This window comes from Columba livia, chromosome Z, assembly GCF_036013475.1.
Source record: "Columba livia isolate bColLiv1 breed racing homer chromosome Z, bColLiv1.pat.W.v2, whole genome shotgun sequence".
Classification (NCBI taxonomy): domain Eukaryota; kingdom Metazoa; phylum Chordata; class Aves; order Columbiformes; family Columbidae; genus Columba; species Columba livia.
Window position 1 is genome coordinate 29,190,332 of NC_088642.1, and position 23,150 is coordinate 29,213,481.

Consider the following 23,150-nt stretch of genomic DNA (forward strand, 5'->3'; position numbering starts at 1 on the left):
TATGAAGAAAGTTATGCAAAACTGAAAATGCAAAGAACAGGTAAAAAAAATCCTGTTGCCTCCCACACCACATAAGCACTTGAAAATGGACGCAGTCTGCTCCATCTAGACATTGATAAAAATAAGCTGGAAGTATCCCTGAGCTAGTTCTCCTTCAGGCAAAATTCTCTGTATCATGAAATGAAGATATTATCTCCTTACATATTAATTATACCAGAAACAATGCAATATTATTGGTCCCAAGGGCTTTTATTTTTCCTTTAACAGCTGTTCAACACTAAATAAAGTATACCAATGCATAAGCGTAAGTATAAAAAGTCAGTGATTCTGAAAAAGTAATCCTTTAGATTTAACTGCAATAGTGAAGAAAGAACACAGGGAACAGTGGAAACTTATTTCCGAAGGATTTTGATCTCATAGAACTTTACCAAAAATCCAGTTGCAATAAATCCAACAATATCCAATTCTGTAGACAAAGTCCATGAACACAGTGTCTGAATGTCCATTTTATATCAGCACATAATTGAAATTCAGCTTTCATCTTCACTGCTGCTCCATGCGTCTTCATATGCTGGATTTAAATGCTGTTGAGGCAGAGACTAAAGAAAATAAAAATTCTCTCAGTGGTTTGCTTGATTAAAAATACTAAAAACAAATAAGGGCAATGCTAAAGACATTTCTTAAACTACTATATGTGGACAAACTATTGTGTGTCTCACTGGTGCTGCATTTTTTTAATAATTTCTTGGGCCATTTCACTGATTACAGACAGGATAAATTATAAAAAGAAATAGTACTTTAAATAAAATTTAACAAAAAAAATATCTGGAGCAGTGACTGGAAGTTTCACAAATGTCTGGTGTAACATGTAACAGACGTTACTATGTATGTTTTGTATCACTGGTTTTAAATCATAATTTCCATAATTTCCCTAGCCTGGCACTGCCTCAAAAAGTAGTCCTGTCTTCTAACTGCATCCAACAACTATTTCTCACCTTAGCTCCCTAGGGTCAAGCTAAAGGGTTTGTGCAGCTATGCAGTACAGTGAATCACAGTTTTTGACTTGGGGTAAAATTATTTTCTTGTTTACTTCTATCCTAAGTTCAGATTCTAGTCATTAAGGCACTCAAATGACTGTTCTACCACATGAGAGGGAGCAGGAACTGGTGGGCTGTGGACAGCAGAACCCCTTCTTTCAGAGGCAGTGCTCATCTACAGTGCTTGTAAAAAGCAGCTGTAGCTTAACAGATTTTGGAACAACGGTACATGTTACATACCTCCACCATGTCAAATTTAAAGGGGTGGATCTATTCAGAGCTGGGTAAATGACCCTGTTGCTGTGGGTTTGTTTTTCAGACTAAGAAAAAGCAATTTACACATCAAAATTCTCAGTTACATTAAAAATATTAATTTCAGGTAAACTGAACACATTTTGGATTTAGAGTATTTAATGTTTGAAATTGCTTTTTTCTGCTTTGCTTTAGTGTATGATAGTTTTCAAATAAGCTGTCTTACCACGGAAATGTTGCAAAAATTTTATGCTTCTTATCATTTCCCCATCCAAAATGCAATATTTGAGAAATTTTTAAAATCGAATTTTTGCATGCTATGAACCAAAACATTAACATATCCTTATTTTTTTAACATTAAGACAGTTTGGCAGACTCTGATTCTGTGAATGGTTTCATAAAATAATTTTGGTTGGAAGAGACTCTCAGGATCATCAAGTCCAACCATAAACTAACTCTAGCACTAAACCATGTCCCTAAGAACCTCATCTAAATGCCTTTCGAACATACCCAGCAACAGTTGCAGACACTGATAAGGTCTCCCCTCAGCCTCCTTTTCTCAAGGCTAAACAGCCCCAGTTCCTGCAGCTGCTCCTCATCAGACTTGTGCTCCAGACCCCTCACCAGCTTTGTCACCCTCTCAATATGGGGGCCAGTTCTGTTTAACATTTTTATCAATGATCTGGATGAGGGGATTGAGTGCACCTTTAGCAAGTTTGCAGATGACACCAAGTTGGGTGGGAGTGTTCATCTGTGGGAGGGTAGGAAGGCCACACAGACGGATCTGGACTGGCTGGATCCCTTGGCTGAGACCAATTGTATGAGGTTCAACAAGGCCAAGTGCTGGGTCCTGTGCTTGGGTCCCAACAACCCCAGGCAGTGCTACAGGCTCAGGGAAGAGTGGCTGGAAAGCTGCCTGGCAGAGAGGGGTCTGGGGGTGTTGACTGACAGCAGCTGAACATGAGCCAACGGTGTGCCCAGGTTAAAATCTAGAATTTTTCCCCCCTTCAACCTGTTCATTGATTTTTTTTTTTTCTCTCTTTTTTTTTTTTTTTTTTTTTTTTTTACTCAGCTCTAATACCAAGAAAAAAGAAATTACTCTCTTGGAAAACAATGTTACATATGATCTTCCCTGTAACAGCCTGAATATTTTGCCTCAGACACTAAAATAAGATGGATTAGAATAGTCTTTATTATATTTCTGCATCAAAAATATTTGGGTATGAAACATGGCATCCCTCATCTTACTGTTTAATACAGAGTATATTTTAAACAATTTAAAATACAATCTTTGGTATCCTTCCTACTCTAAAATAGCATAAACTACAGAAAACAGTACAGAAATTAAGGGAAATGAAATAAAAGTTTATGAAAATTTTAATTGAAAAGCTACAATTGAAAAGCTACGTCCTCTTGAAACCCCACAACAAGCAAAAGATTGCACAGAAACAATAGATTATTCTCCTTTTAATCAGGAAGTTACAAATTTTGATGGTGAAACACATACTTAATATTTAATTCCTATGACACTCCCCCAAGCATTACAGCCATAAAAAGTATAGTTCAAACTCCTAAGTTCATTACCTTTTCAGGAATGTCATCAGGAACTGACTCTCGAAGAGATGGTATCCATGCAAGGATATTGCAGTCTTTGCTACCACTATAAAGTTCCTTTAAAACAGCAAGCAAAAATTACTTTTACATAAATTTCCTGAATACAGTGTTGGAAAAAACCCTGTATTAAATATTTTTTTTAAAATGAAGGGGAATATACAATTTCTAATTTGTACTATAATCTTGATAATCAGTACTTCAAATGACATGCCAAAACAAAGGAAGTTTTTATATTTTTCCCAGACTGCTCACCAAAATAGCACCACCCACTTTTAAATGAACTTTATTACTTAAATGAGATTTTTTTTTTCTCATGTCTCCTGAAACAACATGTATTTTAACAGTTAGGAAGCTTAACAGACTAATTACATCCAAGGGAGAAGAAAAAATGGGGAAAAAAAAGGAAAAATATTTCAACTAAAAAATACAAATCAACTCAAAAGCACCTAGTAACACATGTTAGAAGAGTGCATAAGTATGGAGCAAAGGCATATTAGGTCAATGTATTTTCAGTATGCATAGGGAGGGAAAAGAACAAAGAAAGAACAATTTGAAGCCTGCATCCTGTTGGGAAGGCAGAGATCAGAAATACCAATTTGTTATTTTTAATAAAAATAACTCTGTTTATTATGGTAATGACTAAGGACTGAGATCCCATTGTGCAAGGCACCCTGCAAACACATGGAATCAAACACCTCTACACCAAATAGCTAACAGTCAAATACAGCTTAGTTTTCTTAGTTCTTTATTAAAGGAAACACAGAGTTCTCTGCCACTTTAAACTAAGGAAATTTTAGTAATAAGAAACACTGCACCATCATTGCAGTAAATTTTGCACTAATGCTTCTATTTTCCAGAGTTCCACTTACATGAACATTCATTAAAATACTCATATGCTTTCAATCTTGAATCATACTTCTGCATATTATATGCCATGTCTCACAACACTTGAGTTTTGCTGTGTGTTTAAACTTCTTGAGTGAAACACATAAAGTACTTTTCTGCATTCAGGCTGACAGTATGAAAGCCTTGCTTTAAGTACATTGACTTTTACAATAAACTAGCAACTCCGTGCACATTATTAACATGCTGATTTAACATAAGCTAAATAAATTATTACAGTTCTGTCTTTGCAGAAAGTCTCTTGCATTATGTATCTTTAATTCTAGAACTGCATGAGTTATACTGACAGTGCAGGAACTTAATGCCTAATTCCTATAAATACCCATTTATGTGGGTAATCTTATTCAAGAGAGTTGACATATTTTTGTAGAACTGGTCCCATGCGTGAAGTTATTCAGGCATAAAACACACACAAGGTTAGAGTTCATATCCTTATGAGAGAGGAAACATCCTTCTCACCTTGCTTAAAAGAAGACAGGTCAAAGTTACATCAAGGTATAGGTCCCAGTTCATCCTGTCAGCAGTACTCTACTCAGGCCTCCTGCCTTTGACAGGATAAAGACTATCACTAGAACTTTAAAACCTCCCATGCTTGCCAAAGAGTGGCTGGAAAGCTGGCTGGCAGAAAAGGACCTGCGGGTGTCGATCAACAGGTGGCTGAACATGAGCCAGCAGTGTGCCCAGGTGGCCAGAAATGCCAACAGCATCCTGGCTTGTATCAGGAATAGTGTGGCCAGCAGGACCTGGGAAGTGACCAATCCCTGTACTCAGCACTGGTGAGGTTGCACCTCAAATCCTGTGTTCAGTTTTGGGCCCCTCACTACGAGAAAGACATTGAGGTGCTGGAGAGAGTGCAGAGAAGGGCAACAAAACTGGTGAAGGGTATGGAGCACAAGTCTGATGAGGAGCAGCTGAGGGAACTGGGGCTGTTTAGCCTGGAGAAAAGGAGGCTGAGGGGAGACCTTATCACCCTCTACAACTACCTGAAAGGAAGTTGTGGCATAGAGCGTGTTGGTCTCTTCTCCCAAGTAACAAAGGATTGGACAAATGGAAAGGCCTGAAGTTGTGCCAGGGGATGTTTAGATTGGATATTAGGAAAAAACTATTCACAGAGAGAGTTGTCAAGCATTAGAACAGGCTGCCCAGGGAAGTGTTTGAGTCATCATCCCTAGAGGTGTTTAGAAGATGTGTACATGTGCTGCTTATGGACATGGTTTAGTGGCAGACTTGGTAGTGTTAGGTTACTGATTGGACTTGACGATCTTAAAGCTCTTTTTTAACCTAAATGATTCTATGATTATATGAAAATCTGTCCTTGTGAGCAATGTCACGGTGACATCAGTATACTTCCACTTAATCTTTATTATCACTTGCCTCATTTTCTGATCCTGGCATTGCAAGATCTCCAGTTCATATCCACTGCATTGAGTAATACTTACAATTAATTGTTACAATCTGAAATGGCGACTCATACCTTAAGTCAGTCAAAAGAACAGCCAGCGTGCTCCATGCCTGTTTATGCAACAGTATAGGACATACACATACACTGTACTGCAAACATACTCCATGCATGTTTATGGTACAATATATGGAAATATTATGCTTTAAGACTCTGAGGACAGATTGCAAATATAACCTAATTTAATTTTCAGTTATCTTTACTTATTAGCCTGCCACTGGATTTGCCAAATACCTTTGCAAATGTCACTGTCATTTCTTGAACAATAGAAGTAGGTATAATTTAAAGCAAAATTGCCTCCTGATGCAAGTAATATTTATTACTTGTTATTTGTGCATGGTGCTTTACTCCATTTCTTTTTCTGAAATAGAAGTGCAGTTCTCATTTGTTTACTTAAATTATTTTAAGCAGCTAATAGGGCACAATGGTATCTAGCATATTAAATCCAACAGTAAACATCATCTAAGACATTGCACAATGAAGATTTCCCCTTCCACACCACCCTTGAAATTGCTGACCTCCTATGAAATCAATGGCTCTTAACAAAGGATCAAATTCTGCAGTTCTTACTACTCAGGGAGACTAACATCTTATTAATAAGTTTACATATATATATAATGGATACATAATATAGTGGATTTTTTGGGTCTAGTCTCTGGACCTCAAAAGGCATATATACACAAATTAATGAAATCTCACACCACTCCGTGGAGACAGCTCCACAAAGTATCTCAAACACAAAAGGGATTCCACCCAAACTTGCTCATTAATTTGGGCCTCATAAGAACAAAACCTAATATAATTGGACTGCAAATAGCTAGTTGCTTGGGTATCAGTAATCACATTTGATTACACAGTTCTGAGCAAACAGAAGACACTTCTCACCTCAAATATTAATACATAATTGGTACAAAGCTAAAGTTCCTTTTAGAGCCTATTTCAGCTATGAGGTGAAACAAAGATAGTGGTTAAAATAGTTAATGAACAGAAAGAATGTGAGGGACTGGCAGCAACCAAAATCAATCAGAAGTTTCAAACAAAGAAAAAAATAGTAGGAAATTCTAATGACCAGATTTGGAGATGGGTAGGACAAAAATCACTCAGTGGAGTTAAAGACAGCAAATAGTTTAGAAGACCATTAACATGAAAAAAAACTCTTAACAGAGACTCACTACTAGAAGAAAAGACGTAGACCTTTTTTTCATATGAAGACAGTGTATTAATTTCAAATGTCCTAATAAGTAAAAAAAATGTTAGAAAGCCATCTGCTACACATTTCACCAGTAGATCCATACCTACATATCAGAGAGACTTCAAAGAGTTGTCTGAGAAAACTTCCAGCTTGCTTGAGTTAATGATGTTTTAATACATATTGACATACTACGAAGTTGAAAGTGAGCTAATACGCCATCCATTCAGAAAAAAAAATAAAAAAAAAAGTGGAATGACTGACTGACAAGGGAAACAAGTTGATTAAATGATTAAGGGATTAAATGATTCAGGTACTGTAGAGTTAAGATGTAGGAATATAAAAAAAAATGTCAACACAGTTTGCAACAAAGCAGGTTTGACAAGCAAAACTGATTTTATTTACAACTAGTAACTGAAAATATAAAAGCATGGCTCTGAATAATTTTTTAACATATGGATTTAATGTTGCTTGCAAGAGTAAAATAAAACATTTTATAAATAACTGCATTCTCAGAAAAGGAGTTTTAACTGGGAAATCATCACTTTTACTGGTAATAAGACTAATGGATGTAATGTACTTAATTGTTTCAAGCCAGAAGGAGCAATTTGGAAATACAGGTATGAATACAGTCAAAATAACACTACCACTACCTTTGATGTTGACACACTAACTATAGTAATGTTATTCCAGAGTAACAATTTAATGCAACTAAACACAGAACATTTAAAGAAAAAAACAATCCAGTCACACTTCTAGAATACAGAACTGAACTGTGGAAGAGGATGATTCTGGAAGAGAATCAGAAATTGCAACAGATAAACAAATGAAGTTGTTGCCAACATAAACCTATAGCCAACATAAACCTACAGTGACTGATGCAGTTATTGTGTGCATGCTCACACAAGCGATCCTTTTCTAAGGATCTTAAAAGCCAAGACAGAGACATTCTGAAGAGGTATGCATTTCCAGGGCTGGAAAAGATGTTTTACAATGAAATGTAATGAGACTCACCTCTTCAGCTTTTCAAAAAGAACACCAAAAATGACTTAATATAAACACACTAGCATTTTTGTTTGGAAACTGTTCTTAAAAACACCATAGCTTTTTAAGCTAGTGAAGAATAGCCCAGAAAAGATGTGCCTTAGTTATAATGTGAATATTCCACCTTTCAGCAGATCTCGTATCTCACTGCCTATTCATGCCATAACTGCTTTCCAGGTCTAGCAAGGCATATTAGCTTGGGCTCTAATTGCCTCATCCCTAATGTGATAAAAATTTCAGTGAAGTCCATCTCAGTGGTAGGGAAGCATTGTTTCAGAAAAAGTTACTGGACTCAAAGCAAGAGCTACCGGATTAACTTCTATGATGTATTGTATGAGAAGACATGAAAGATATCCACATGCCCCTTTTGCATCAAATACTTCTCCCTGAAATATTTCTCCCTGAAATTTCAGAAACAAAAGATGAGAAAGGATGAGCTGGAACACGAAGTACAACCCTCAACACCTGAGGGCAACTCTGTTATAGCTTTAAAATCCACACTAACATCCACTGTGCTCTTGCCACACCACAAGCTGTAAGAACAATCTGTTGTAAAGTACCTCATAACAAATTAAGCTTTGTTATCCTTAAGTCCTTTATTGCAAGAGAAAAACATACCATGGGGAGAGAAAAAAAAAGAATTAAAAAGGCAGAGGAAAAGTAAAAAAGGCTGTCAATATCCTGAGTCCTTGTAATGCTATGGTATTTCTTAGGCGAAATGTTCTCAAATTAACTTTAAAAAGCTCATTGTGTTCTCAACCCTTCATATAAACTGTTCATACATCCAGTGATTGCTTTAACTACAGGCATTTGAACAAGATCACCTTAGCAAAGTACTTGAGAGGTTTCTCAGTACCAATAGAAACACTAATGCACTTTGCCTAAATGGACTTCACATTCTTTCTTATTGTGATTAGTCTTGGGTATCTCAGAGAAAGACAAATGCCTCCTCTTCAGTCTTACAGACATGCAAAAGCCGTAATGCATAAAATTTCTTAATGACAATATAAACCAAAAACTTACTGTAGATATATTGAAAGGTTACGTATGTAAGTTGAAATGAATAGTGGAAGGCACCCAATATAGAAGGAGCCATCCCAAGAATGTGAGCAAAATTATCTTGCTTGACACATGGGCCACAAAATTCCCTGTTACATCAAGACCTTGATTAAAGCACATCCCTGAAAAGTTAATACTTTTTCTGCAAACATTTTGACAATCTGTATAAATATTCCAGGTTGTCTATAATATTGTTTGTACATTGCTTACCTGAAAATTAGGTTGCAATACACAGCAGTAGACAGTACTATAATGCCCTCGAAGCATAGTGATCAGTTCTCCTGTGAAAACTGTATAAACAGCAACGGTGCTACCATATGGTACAAAGGCAAACTCTGGATTACAGCCACAGGAGACGGTGAATTTGAGTCCTTTTCTGCTTTCATTACAGACTTTCCCATAATTCACCTGTAAAATGAAGGATTATGCAGTTAACAGCTAACTAAAACTACAGGAAATAATTTTATCTAAAAAGATCAATTTCATTTCTTCTTTAATACCTAGTAAAATTAATTGTAAGCTTCCCAATGTGAATACACCTTTTGAGATTTCCCGTTACAGATGCCTATCAAGGAATAATTTTTCTGTTCATTTAAGTTCAACTTTAGGAAAGGAAAATAAAGACACGCCTAGAAATCAGCAGTTCCACACAGGAATAGAATTTGCACAGGCTGTTGTTCCATGCCAGATTTACAGTGAGCACCTAAGTTATCTCTGAAATCAGAACTTAAGATTTATCACCTTAAACATTTTCCTAGATGATCCAACATTATATTTTTAATACTTGAGAGAAAATTATTACAAGAACTCCTTATACACAACAGTATACAGCTACAAATCATAGAATCATTCAGGCTGGAAGGGACCTTCAAAGGTCATGTAGTCCAACCCGGCTGCAATAAGCAGTGATATCTTCAGCTGGATCAGTTTGCTCAGAGCCCCGGCCAGCCTGGCCTTGAATGTCTCCAGGGATGGGGCATCTACCACCTCTCTGGGCAACCTGTGCCAGTGTTTCACCACCCTCATTGTAAAAAATTCTTCCTTATCTCTAGCCTAAATCTATTCTCTTTTAGTTTAAAACAATTAGCCTTTGTCATATTGCAACAGGCTCTACTAAAAGTCTGTCCCTGTCTTTGATATAGGCCCCTTTTAAGTACTGAACAGCTGCAGTAAGGTCTTCCCAGAGCCTTCTCCAGGCTGAAAAACCCCAACTCTCTCAAACTGTCCTCACAGGAGAGGTGTTTCAGATCTCTGATCATTTTTGTGGCCTCCTCTGTGCCCTCTTCAACAGGTCCATGTCTTTCCTGTACTGAGGGTTCCAGAGCTGGACACAGAACTCCAGGTGGTGTCTCACCAGGGCGGAGCAGAGGGGCAGAGTCACCTCCCTTGACCTGCTGGCCATGCTCCTTTTGATGCAGCCCAAGATATGACTGACTTTCTGGGCTGCAAGCTCATGTTGCCAGTTCATGTCCAGCTTTCAATTTACCAGTGCCCCCAAGTCCTTCTCCACAGGGCTGCTCTCAGTCCCTTCATCTCCCAGCCTGTATTGATACTGGACATTGCCCTGGCCCAGGTGTAGGATCTTGCACTTGGCTTTATTGAACCTGGTGAGTCCAAAGTTTGAGGCAAATATAAGTATCAGTCAGCATAAGCCAGGCAAGGAAGAAGACTACTTGTTGCTCTATTTTTGAAGTATGATGTTTCATAACAAAGAGCACTTATGTAAGAGAAGTACAATATAAAGTAGAAAATCTCTCTCAATCGTCATCAAAATGTATGCAAAGAGTTTGATTAGCATACAAGTAGGTTGATATTTTTCATATTGAAAGGATATTTTCATGAAATGTGGAGTTCATGTAATGTCCTTTGTGGATACACTGCTCATTTTAGAAAGACAGTGTTTGTAAACACTGACTGTTACAAGTCCTATTAATGCTAGTTGTTTTAAGAAGCATATTTCTGTGCTCATAAAGAGCAATTAAACTACTTCCCACAGTATGTGAGCTGTAACAGCAACAATTCCCAAGCCACAACACTACTCTTAACAAAGGCATGCACAATGAAAAGGAGGAATGAAAGCTGGGAAAATTATATGGATATACTCCGTAAAAATGTTCCTGCTTGATAGAGGAACAACGAAAAGGAAAGGATGCTGCCAAATCAAGAACTAAATAAAGGTCTTAAAAACTGACTTTGTCCTTTAAGTACACAGACAAACAAAAAACTGGCTTCCCTGTTTGATTCTTCTTATACTCCAGACTTTCTACTCCTCTTTGTGACACATATGCACAACTCCAACATTCATTTCTCTTACTAACTCAAACAATCCACTAGGCCCCAAATTTGTCTAATTGCTCAAAAAGATTCACACGCATAGCTTAGTTTCTCTACCTTTGGAGAGTCACAGAAAGAAATTATGGAGATCAGAAGGACTGGCCAGTTGGGGAAATAAAAAGACTATGGTGTGAACTTGTATTACCTGTACATGCGTTTGTCTGCTGGTGCCTTAAAATTACTTTAAGCAATACCTCTGGGCAACGTGTGAAAATACAGTACTCTGGACAATATAATTTTGGACTTGAAAAAGCACGGCAGGATCAAGCTACTCCACACCAAATACAAAGAACTGTAAAATAGCCTATGAAACAAGCCAATGAACTAACAGGCACAGAAAAACAAATAACAGTGATCCAGCTGGTGGTAGTAGAGTGAACAAACTGTATTATCTACTTTGGTGATGGTGATACAGACAGAAAGATGTCTGTATGTAAGTTCCGAGAACAAGCTGGCAAATATGAGTAGTGTGGAGACAGCAAAGTCCTTTCATTTATATGTCTATAAGTAATTGGTTTTGCTGTGTTTTGAAACTAAGCAGCCAAAGTAAAATACTTCTAAGGTAGACTAAAATGTCTTCCTTTTCTGATAGCAATAACAGACCATAATCACCACTATCTAAATTTTCATGGAAAATGACTGACTTAGTATGTCCCTCTTTCAAAAACAACATAGGAAACATTTCCTTTACTGAGAAGAAAATTAAAATAGGAACCTTCAGCAAAAAAAAAAAAAAAAAAAAAAAAAAAAGCATAGAAAGGACTGGAGCAGCAGTAGAGATTTAATTCCCTCATTTGCCCCAACACCCCAATTTGATTGCAAGGTAAATGTAGGGGGATTGATATATTTTTTAACACTGTTATACAACTCCACAAGAGAGATTTCAGAAAAACATTAAAAAAAGTTGTAAGAAAGCCAGGAAGTCCATCAGTGAAACTCTCAGGTGTAGGGAAAAGTACTCTGTGGATAGCACACAGACAGCTAATAGTTTAAAAAAAAAAAAATCTACCAAAAGTCACTGCATATTAAGGTTTTCATTACCGTCTGCAATGTTTTCAGCCATGGTCACAAATTAATGAATTTAAAGTCACCATATCCAATCTTTAGATACGAGCTACTTCATACTGTCCTTTATAACAAGTAGAAACAGGAAGAGAATTCTGGAAAAAAAATGCTCACAAAATCTTAAATGATGAGATGAAGCAGCTATATCCTTTATAGAAATGAATAAATATCCAAAGTCCTAATGACAATTACACAAATTATAACCCTTCTAAAAGTATGCACAGTAAAAATATAACCAAATATCCCTGAGAACTTACTAATGTGTTTTCTCCAGTGGAGCTGTTCCAGAGTCGCATCCGATCATCTGTGCCAATGGTCAACAGATGAAGTCCATCATGTGTGTAGCATAGACCATTAACTCTCCCATTGTGAGCAGTGTTTGCTGTCAGGAAAAAGAGCTTTTTCAGATTTCTACAGAATAATCACTGTTTTGTATACATATTTTTATTTCAATGTATAGCACTGAAACTGCTGTTTACATGGTAACATATCTGTAAATTAATGATTTAACTCTCAGTTTGTAAAAGCATCTGGCTGGCAACTGGTCACCAGCACTGTTCCTCATGGCTCAATTCTAGGGCCAGTCCCATTCAATATATTTACCAATGATCTAGATGCAGGAATCAAATGCACCATTAGCAAGTTTGCGGATGATACCAAATTGGGAGGTGCTGTAGACCCTCTTGGGGGACAAGATGGGATAGATGGGAGCACCGGGCAATGATTAATGGGATGAAATTTGACAAGTTGTGTTCCTCAGGTGTAGATAGTGGGACTGGCACTGTTTAATATCTTCGTTGGAGACATGGACAGTAGGATTGAGTGCACTTTCAGCAAGTCTACTGACAACAACAAGCTGAGTTATTGACACACCTGAGGGGATGGGATACCATCCAGAGGGACCTGAACAATTTCAAAAGGTGGGCCCACGTGAACCTCAGGAGTTCAGCAAGGCCAAGTGCAAGGTTCTGCATCTGGTTCAGGGCAATTCAAAGCATAAATACCAGCTGGCTAGAAAATGGGCTGAGAGCAGCCCTGAGGAGAAGGCCTCAGCGGTGTTGGTTGATGAAAAGCTCAATGAGACCTGGCAACATTGACACCACTAGAAAACTTCCTAGCACAGTATTGTCCTCGGACTACTATCCATTCCTGGTCTTCCAAGTGGGTGGTGATGAAACTCCAACCCATAGTCCAAGGGCAATCAAAAGAGACTTCAGGGCTTTGGGATGGTTGGTAAGGGAATCGGGAGAACAGGCTATTCTCTCCTCTCTTCTTGCAGTTGTGGACAGCGACATTAGAAGAAAGAGATGGATGCAGTCAATTAATACATGGCTCTGTGGCTGGTGTCACTGTCACAATTTGCACCAGCTTTGCTAGTGTTGGATGGGACTCACCTTTCTCAAACAGGAAGAGGGTCTTTGCTCATGAGCTAGTGGGGCTCATTGACAGGGCCTTAAACTACACATGTTGGGGGAGGGGGGATGATACGAGGCTTGCCCATGACAACCTGTGGGACAAGATGAGAGGACAGATGGGTGGGGTGCTAGTGAGTACCCTCTGCCGGTGGCTCTGAGACATGTTGGCCACACTGAAACACACTTGAAGTCTTATGCTCCTAAGATAATACAGGCCAACAGGAAACCAGCAGCAAAACACTTAAAAATAATTAAGGGATGTTCCTCTGAGAACGAGACACAGCCAACAGCCCAGCTGAAGTGCCTCTACACGAATGCACACAGCATGGGCAACAAACAGGAGGAGCTGGAAGACACCCTGTGGCTAGAAGGCTACAACCTCATGGCCATTGCTGAAACTTGGTGGGACAGATGCCATGACTTGAGCGCAGTGATCGATGGCTACAGGCTTTTCAGAACGGACAGGCAGCCCAACTCGGGGAGGCTACTGATGAAGCCTTCTTACTCCAGCTACAGGAGGCATCACACTTGCAGGCTCTTGTCCTGCTGGGGGACTTCAACCACCCTGACATCTGCTGGAAAAGTGGCATTGTGAGCTGCAGGCAATCCAGGATACTCCTGGAATGCACTGAGGATAACTTCTACTCCAGGTAAGAGACAGCCCTACCAGAGGGGATGTGACACCACACCTGATGGTCACCAGCGCAAGTGAGCTAATCAGTGATTTGCATTTTAGGAAAGTCAACTTCCAGCTCTTCAAGGAGTTAGTGAACAGGACCCCTGGGAAACCGCCCTCAGGGACAAGGGAGCAGAACGGAGCTGGCAGAGCTTTAAGGACACGTTCCACTGAGTGCAAGAGCTCCCGATTCCCAGGTGTAAGAAATGGGGTAAGGAGGGCAAGAGGCCGGCATGGCTGAGTCGAGACCTGCTGGACAAACTAAAGGGCAAGAAGGAAATGCACAGGCAGTGGCAGCAGGGACAGGGACCCTGGAAAAAGCACAGGAACACTGCCTGGTTGTGCAGAGATGCGGTCAGGAGGCCAAGGCGCAGCTGGAGCTGAACTTGGCAAGGAATGCAAACAATAACAAGGGCTTCTACAGGTAGGTCAGCCAGAACAGGAAGGTGAGAGGTAGTGTAGCCCCACTGATGAGCAAGACTGGTGAACTGGTAACAATGGATGAGGAGAAGGCAGAGCACTCAGCAACTTCTTTGCTGAAGTCTTCATGGGCAAGCCCTCTTCCCACACCTCTCAAGTGGATGAACTGCAAGAGGGACTGTGGGAGCAAAGTCCCTTCCACATTAGCAAGGATCAGGTCTGTGACCATTCATGGAGCCTGAACATACATAAATCTATGGGACCTGAGGAGATGCATCCAGGAGTCCTGAGGGAATTGGGTGACGCAGTTGCCAAGCCACTCTCCATGATATTTGAGAAACTGTAACTGGAAAAAGGGAAACATTGCATCTATTTTTAAAAAGGACAGAAAGGAGGACCCCAGGAACTACCAACCTGTCAGTCTCACCTCTGTGAGCCAAGATGATTAGGGGTCTGCAGTATCTTTCTTGTGAGGAAGGAGCTGGGTCTGCTCAGCCTGGAGAAGAGAAGACTGAGAGGTGACCTTATTTATGTTTAAAAATACCTCAAGGGTGGGTGTCAAGAGGATGGAACCAGACTCTTCTCACTGGTGCCCAATGACAGGATGACAGTCAGTGGGCACAGACTGAAGCATAGGAGGTTCCATCTGATATGAGGAGAAACTTCTTTACTTTGAGATAACAGGCTGCCCAGAGAGGCTGTGGAGTCTCCTTCTCTGGAGATACTTAAAACACACCTGGACACATTTCTCTGCGATCTGCTGTAGGTGAACCTGCTTCAGCAGCTGGGTTGGACTAGATGATCTCTAGAGGTCCCTGCCAACACTAATCATTCTGTGATTCTGTGCCTGAAAAGATAATGGAACAGATCATCCTAGAAGCTATGCTAAGGCACATGGCGGACAGGAGGTGTTCCAAGACAGCCAGCATGGCTTCACCAAGGGCAAGTCCTGCCTGACCAACAGAGTGACCGTCTATGATGGAGTAACTACATCAGTGAACAAAGGTAAGGCTACGGATGTCGTGTATCTGGACTTCCACAAAGCCTTTGACACAGTCCCCAACAACATCCTTCTCTCTAAATTGGAGAGATATGGATTTGATTGGTGGACTGTTCAGCGGATGAGGAACTGGCTGGATGGTCGCACCCAGAGAGTAGTGGTGAATGACCCAATGTCTGGATGGACACTGGTAACAAGTGGTGTCCCTCAGGGGTCCATATTGTGACCAGCACTATCTTCATCAATGATACAGGCATTGGGGTTGAGTGCACCCTCAGCAAGTTCATGAATGACACCAAACTGAATGGTGCAGCTGATGCACCTCAGGGATGGGATGCCATCCAGAGGGACATTGACAAGTTCAGGAAGTGGGCCCATGCGAACCTCGCCAGGTTCAAAAAAGCCAAGTGCAAGGTCCTGCACCTGGGTTGGGGCAATCCCCAGTATCAATAAAAGCTGGGGGATGAAGGGATTGAGAGCAGCGCTGTGGAGAAGGACTTGGGGGTACTGGTGGACTGAAAGCTGATCATGAGCTGGCAATGTGAGCTTGCAGCTCAGAAAGCCAGTCATATCTTGGGTTGCATCAAAAGGAGTGTGGCTGGCAGGTCAAGAGAGGTGATTCTGCTCCTCTACTCTGCCCTGGTGAGACACCACCTGGAGTTCTGTGTCCAGTTCTGGGGCCCTCAGTACCAGAAAGACATGGACCTGTTGGAGAGGATCCAGAGGGGACCACAAAAATGATCAGAGGGCTGCAACACCTCTCCTGTGAGGACAGGCTGAGCAAGTTTGGGCTGTTCAGCCTGGAAAAGAGACGGCTCTGGCCTTTCAGTACTTAAAAAGAGACTATAACAAAGATGGAGACAGACCTTGTAGCAGGGCCAGTTACGAGAGGACAAGGTAAAATGGTTTTAAACTAAAAGAGGGGAGATTCAGGCTAGACATCAGGAAAAAACTTTTTACAATGAGGGTGGTGAAACCCTGGCACAGGTTGCCCAGAGAGGTGGTAGATGCCCCATCCCTGGAGACGTTCCAGGCCAGGCTGGACGGGGCTCTGAGCAACCTGATCTAGTTGAAGATGTCCCTGCTCATTGCAGGGGGATTGGAGTAGATGTCCTTTGAAGGTCCCTTCCAACCCATACTGTTCTATGATTTTTATGATTAAAACAGATACTTACTGCTACTTCACATCTGCTAACTGTACATTTTGGAAAATTAGTTTGTCTTTAAAGAGATTTGCATGTATTTTGCTACATGCAATTTAAGTTGCATGTAACAAGTCAGTCTGACACACATGTAGCTTCAATCACTATGATTTATGCTATGCAAATACTTTTGTTCAGAGCCATGAGACATGGTTTATAACTTGTGACTGAATTCCAAATACTATATATTCCTACCTCAGAGCAGTGTCTGTTCAATTATTTTTGACCCAGCAAAATTTAATATCTTTTGTCCAGAATTGACCAAAATTCATGAACCATAATTTAAAGTTCAGAAGCTTCCCTTTAAATTATTGGTTTGTTGTTGTTGTTGTCGTCATCTTTTTTTGTGTGGGTTTTTTTTTTGGTATGGAAATGTGACCTGGAGATACATTAAAATGTTAATGTTTTCACTAATAACAACCGATACAAGGCAGCATTAATGCATTCGACTGTAGTGAAACATATATTTAAATTCAGAGGAAGCTAAATTACACATAATCATAAACTTATACTCTATTGTATACTTTATGCAGTATAAAAGCAATATAATTGATTTTATGGCACCATGTATGTGAAAATATTCTAGAGGCTTGAATTGGAAGCACGACTGATTTAAACAGACAAACAAATGCGCTTTTGTGCATTTTGTTTGTGTTGCCTTTGTTTCTAAAGGAGGGTAGTTAACTACTGGAATAGCTTATGAAGTGATTGGTTCTTATACGAAGCCTGATCTACATTTTTTTGGGAAAACATTTAGAACAGATACAACGCTGTTGCCAAGGAGATCTCTCTAATTGAGATCCCAAACCACAAACACTGTCTCTACAACAGAAATAACTGAATAAATCCAATGGCCTATGTTAGGCAGTTGGTAACAACTGGATTATCGCTACCCTCCTTGCTCATGTTATTAACAGTATTCAACACATTCATGAACTATAAGAATGCTTTTGATTATGTATAGATTACCAACAGTTATATTCTGTATTACCTGCCTCGGAAGATGCTTTGGACTTTTCTCCATTGTGCTGATCAAGTGTAGTCAGACATCCAGATGCTCTCCTCACATCCCATAATTTTACTCTGTTGTCAGCACTAAGAAAAACAGATTTGCATACATTGGGGAAATTGTGTGCACCCTGGTTCAATAACTGTCTTTAGCCAGCCCTCCAGGAACTCACCCTGGTCCAGCCACTATTCAGAACTACTCGTCATGCAGTTACATTCAAGCCAACAGAATTTCATGAAAAGATTTTTCAGACAGACTTCAGACATTCAGTTCCATGAATCAATAAATATAACTGGTAGACTACAGGCACAAAAGAATGAATCTTTGTCTACAATAAAATACACTTGCCTCTTTGACTACAACATAACACTCTTGCATACATACACAGACTAGAAATAAACTTGCTAGTTCTTCTGTTGATTAAACTGTAGCTACGGAGTCCAGCATTGTCTAATGGTTGCCTGGGAACTTAAGCTCTTGCTATCACAGATCTACAGTATGACTGGTACACAAATTGGCTACATACACATAGGCTGGATAGGTCTATACGCTCAGTTGTCATACAGTGCTATGGCAGAAACATGGAGAGCTTGCTTCTTCTGTAGAACTCACTGGCTTTGCCTACATTACCGGGGTGGCACAAGGAGGGAAATACCAAGGTTCAGGCTGCTGTCGTTCATTCTGGTTCCCACGCTGCGTGCTCCTGCCTCACTCACACTGTGCCTTTGCCAGCAACAAAAGCAATGGTAACTGTTGGTACTAGGTATGCGCTGCACATGCTTAGAAGGCAACATCACAGGCAGTGCACTTTGTATAGCACCTTGATGTGCAGCTTGATTTGAGCATTCCAGTAGGATACTTCTGTGTGCACCACAAGACTCTCAGGTATAGATGGCAGGTAAATTCATAGAAAAGACCACTTCCCACACATTAAGTCACCAGTGTAGATATATTTAGTTACACTATTTAGATAGTTCCCAGCAACTTAACTGACCTTTCAAGGGAAACAAAACAAACCAACAAACAAACAAAAAACCCCAACAAGAACAAAACCAAAACCCACCAAAAAAACCTCCCAAAAATAAATCACTTTTCACCCCAGCTAAACAAAACCAACTGTATCTCTTTGTTCTACAGCTGGAACATATACCCAAACTGATTCTTAGAAAAGCAGTCTTCTAACTGAAGTACTACATGCTTTTTCCTGTGTGTTCTCAAGTTAGATCAGTGCATTAATATCAGAAATATAGATAGTATACATATACCAACTGACCAAAGCAAAACCAACTGTTATTCCTTATGTCCTGGTTTTGTTAAAAACAAGACCAGATTATCTTTTAGTGAATTTTCCTTTCAGCTAAGTTCTTCCAAGTAACCGCACTTTTCTGAGTTTGGCTGCTTGTTTTTGCAGATGGCAGCTGATAACATAGCAATGGTACGCAAAATATTGATAAAAATGCACGTCCTGTAAGTAAGAGGGGCGTATTTGGAAGGAGGCGAACAGAACAGGCGACAAAAACTGACGAAGTATTCCATCCCATATACATCATACACCCTATAAAAGTGGGAGATCACAAGTTCTTTGACCATGGCTGGCATCTGATGGGGACCCTGCCTGTCATGCCTGCAACCTGAGACCTGTTTCCAGACCCTGAATCCACTTCCAGTTTGCTGCAGAGTCCAGCCCAGGAGTTCCAGGTGCCTGCCCTGCATCACTGAGCTGTGCCAGGAAATTCAAGATTGGTTTTGTATATTTTGTATTATTTTCTCTACTTTATTAGTTGCATCAGTAAAGCATTTTTAACTTTTTTCCAACTTGCAAGTCTCTCTATCTCTTTGCCTCTCTTTTCCTCGTATTGCCTTTTCCTTGGTGGGGAGGGCTGGGGGTGGCGGAAGAGGGGGTTAACAGAGAGCATCTGCCACAGTTTATTGTCACCCTGCATTAAATGATGACACCTTATCTATTCTGCACCTGACAAAACTAATGACTAATTTGTTCTTTTGTGCTTCCCTCCACTACAGATTGATTCTGTTAACTTCCAAGTGGTACTCCACCTGAGTATGCTGACAACACATTACTTTGGTGCAAATATTCTAAGACTGTGAACAGAGATATCGTGAGGTTTGAGCTGACTATAAAGTAAGCAACAAACTGCAAATAGTTCACTGAAATATTCTTAACAAAGGCATAGAAAGAGCTTCCTTATTACAAAAGCCTATAGTTGTCCACTTTTGATGATGCAGTTTCTATTGGCTAAACTTTTCTAGCCAGCTCTAATGAGCAAAAAATAGTTTATAATCTTCTCTAGTGCCTAAAACTGTGTGAAGTACCCTCAGAAAACATTACTTCTCTGACTGTTCCAATCTCTTGCCAAAAATATGGAAGAGCCAAGCATCATACAGAGAAACTGGAAATAATATGTTTCCTAGGCAAGCCACACAAAACCCAAAAAATATATTTTTCCCTCCCTTGAAATGAACACAAGCAGACATACAGTTGTCTTAGAAAACAGCCACATCTCCTGATACACAATATTAGTCCAGATTCCCTTTTTGGCAGTACCCGTCAGTTTCTCCTCACCACCACTTAATTATCTCAATATTGCCAGTTCTTGCACATATTTGTCTTAGCAGATGGCAAAACTGAATTACGTTATTAGGAACTATTCATCTATCTATAGCACTGAATTAAGTAATGAAGCCATATGTAACAGTTTTGACATGCAATTATTGTAAGACAACATGACAACATAGGTAGACACATGTTTATACTTATATGACTTTGAAGCAAAATGTTTACGGAGACATAGTAAGTCAATATTTAATAAAATTTGCTACTACTTCTTTGATAGAAAACAAGGGAACAATTTTTCATTTGCTAAAACAAGTCACGCTGTTTGAAAATTTCACAAGTATGTTGAGACTCTCAGAAGCTTGGTATCAGAAATCAAGGGTATGCAATTCTGATATCAACTTACTCAAATTTCACTCTCAACTTAGGAAACAGACAATCCTCTCTGCAATTCAAATGAAAAAATCTGCTAACCATGAAACTAAAAAGAGAAATAGCACACTATAATCAAAAGCTAACATATGCAAAAGTTATAGGAAAGCCAAGAGGATTTTTTAGACTCAAAGTGACTGGAAGGAAGAAAAAAAAAAGGAGGCCTGAGAATATCAATATATTAATACAATCCTTACTCACCAAATCACTGTAGCTTGGAAAGTTATTACTGTTAGCTAAGCTACCAGAATTATACTCTCTGGCATGAATAAGCATGATTAACCAGGACAGTACTTCATGGTAAAAGTATTTTACTTTGTTACAAAACAGATCAGCAACACGCACACTAATAAACAGTAAGAAATTAGTATCTCTATAATGTTCTATCACTTTCCTATACCTTTAAATGCAACTGCTATTTCAAAATTCTGTACAACCTTCCTATAAAATAAGCATCACTTGGACAGCTTTCCAGGCTTAGTTTTTCAAGGCAAAATGTAAAAAAACTGTGAAGAGGTTAAAGTAAATTATGAAGATTAACTTCAAAACTGCATTTGAATTGTAAAAAAATATGCATAATGAATGTATTCAATTTTACCATCAGACATTTTTAGTGCATATAACTGTCCACCAACGTCTCTACCTTGCTGTTGCCAGAACATACTCGTGACGTGGAGACCAAGATACTGCCAGTACTTCTTGCCTGTGACCTAAAAATTTTATGAAAAAAACTTATATGATTTTCTAGGAAAATATTTATATGCACCATCGGATATAAAAAACTAAAAGTAAAAGCAAGACTTAATTCTATAGGATCCACCAATCCACAACAATTATCTAAATTGTAATATGAATTTGAATTATGTGAAAATGTATTATTTTGGACTAGAGGTTAACTGTCTTTCTTATGGTTGCTTGAGTGGAATTATAGTGAGCTGAAAGTGAAATAGAGTATTACATGTCTATACCTTCTGATAACAAAGATAGTTTTATCAATGCAAAACACATATAATAGTACAGATACAGCTACTGAGTTTAAATACTGTTATTAGATTTTGTGTTAGCACTGGTGTTCCCACACACAGAAGGAACTTTCCATTTGTCTTTTTCAAATCCTTTCAAAACGTTTGAGATGCCCATTGTAGCTGATTCAGTTCAGAACAACTTACTGGCTTAAGCTCTGCATCTCACGAAAGCACAGAGGCTGCTTTTAGACTTGAGCTGGCCAGTGAAGAAACAGAGCTGCATCTCTACATTGCTATGTATCAGGTAACTCTACAGTTTCTAGATCAGATCTGGCTCTTGCCTTGCTGGTTTGAAGCCTGAAGATTCACTGTGTAACTGCCTTCGCTTGAGCACACGTATATAGAGTCATATTCCAAAAGTAAATAGTAAAAAGAGAGACATTATGGGCAAATTCTCATTAAATGCAAAAAGTAATCTATTATGCAACAATAGACCCCTGTGTTTACTGAATTAGGTAAATGCAAAGGACTAGAAACCACCCTTCTACAGCAAGTAGTACATTACATGTTATATAGAAACTTCTAAACAAATCCATGCAAGCACCCCCACACAATATTTTGTTGAAAATAGCCAAAGTTGCTTTTTTTTTTTTTTTTTTTTTAAATGGCAGCATGCCATACTCAATTTCCATGAACACAAAAACATCTACAGTGTACTATGTAATAAACAGTAATCACTATTGATTAGGTCATGAAAATGCTCAAACATCTGTAATAACTGTTCATTAATTAATATTTTTATTCTCCAATTCATTAGCACTAGACTAACACTCTGAAGAATCTTTTGCCACTGTGTAACTTCCACAATGGCAATAAATAAATTAGTCATGATACTTACAAAGAACACATTGTATACAGTGTTTCTTTACAGGACTTGTTTTACTCAAAGTAGTTATTGTTTAACATTTATGTTTCAGACTAAAAAGTACCCTGCAGAATGTGAGAACAGGATCCAGACTTCAAGTCACAGAGCTGTACTTGGGGGCTTTTGGTACCAACTGTAACAAGAGAAACAAAAGACAGTTAAAAAAAACCCTGAGCATTCAAGAGAACAACAACAAAAAAATCTTGGCCATGACAAAGAAATAGAAGTGTTAGCTGCATAACAGTTCATTTAGTCAAAGCAATACATTCTATTAACAGATTTTCATTTTTTAGTCCAAGTAAATTTGCCATATAACAAACAAAACTTAGAAACTGAGGTAAACAGGACAGTACTTGAGAAATTTAAATATCTCCTCTTGAAATATTTTTTTCTAAACATAATTAAATTGTTTACATGTAAGTATCGCGCATTTCCTTCCCTCAATTTACACAATTTACTACGTTTGGATCTAATAACCTTCAAATGATAATTTATGTAATGAAAGATAACCTAATTATAGCTAAGAATTTTTATCTAGAAGAACTGATTGATGCATTATTTCAGAAGAACAAGTGTGA

General features: G+C 39.0%; 1 protein-coding gene across 1 annotated transcript in view; it reads right to left on the reverse strand.

Moving 5' to 3' along the window:
* Positions 1–230: 230 nt before the first annotated feature.
* ERCC8 (ERCC excision repair 8, CSA ubiquitin ligase complex subunit) overlaps positions 231–23,150 on the reverse strand; it is a 31,900-nt gene continuing 8,980 nt past the window's right edge. The window contains exons 6-12 of the mRNA XM_065045257.1: positions 22,637–22,705; positions 21,326–21,392; positions 17,661–17,764; positions 12,214–12,338; positions 8,768–8,965; positions 2,874–2,960; positions 231–599 (exon numbers count right to left, since the gene is read on the reverse strand). Of these exons, the coding sequence (XP_064901329.1) occupies positions 531–599; positions 2,874–2,960; positions 8,768–8,965; positions 12,214–12,338; positions 17,661–17,764; positions 21,326–21,392; positions 22,637–22,705 (719 nt within the window). The 3' untranslated portion in view covers positions 231–530. The remainder of the gene's footprint in view (positions 600–2,873; positions 2,961–8,767; positions 8,966–12,213; positions 12,339–17,660; positions 17,765–21,325; positions 21,393–22,636; positions 22,706–23,150) is intronic.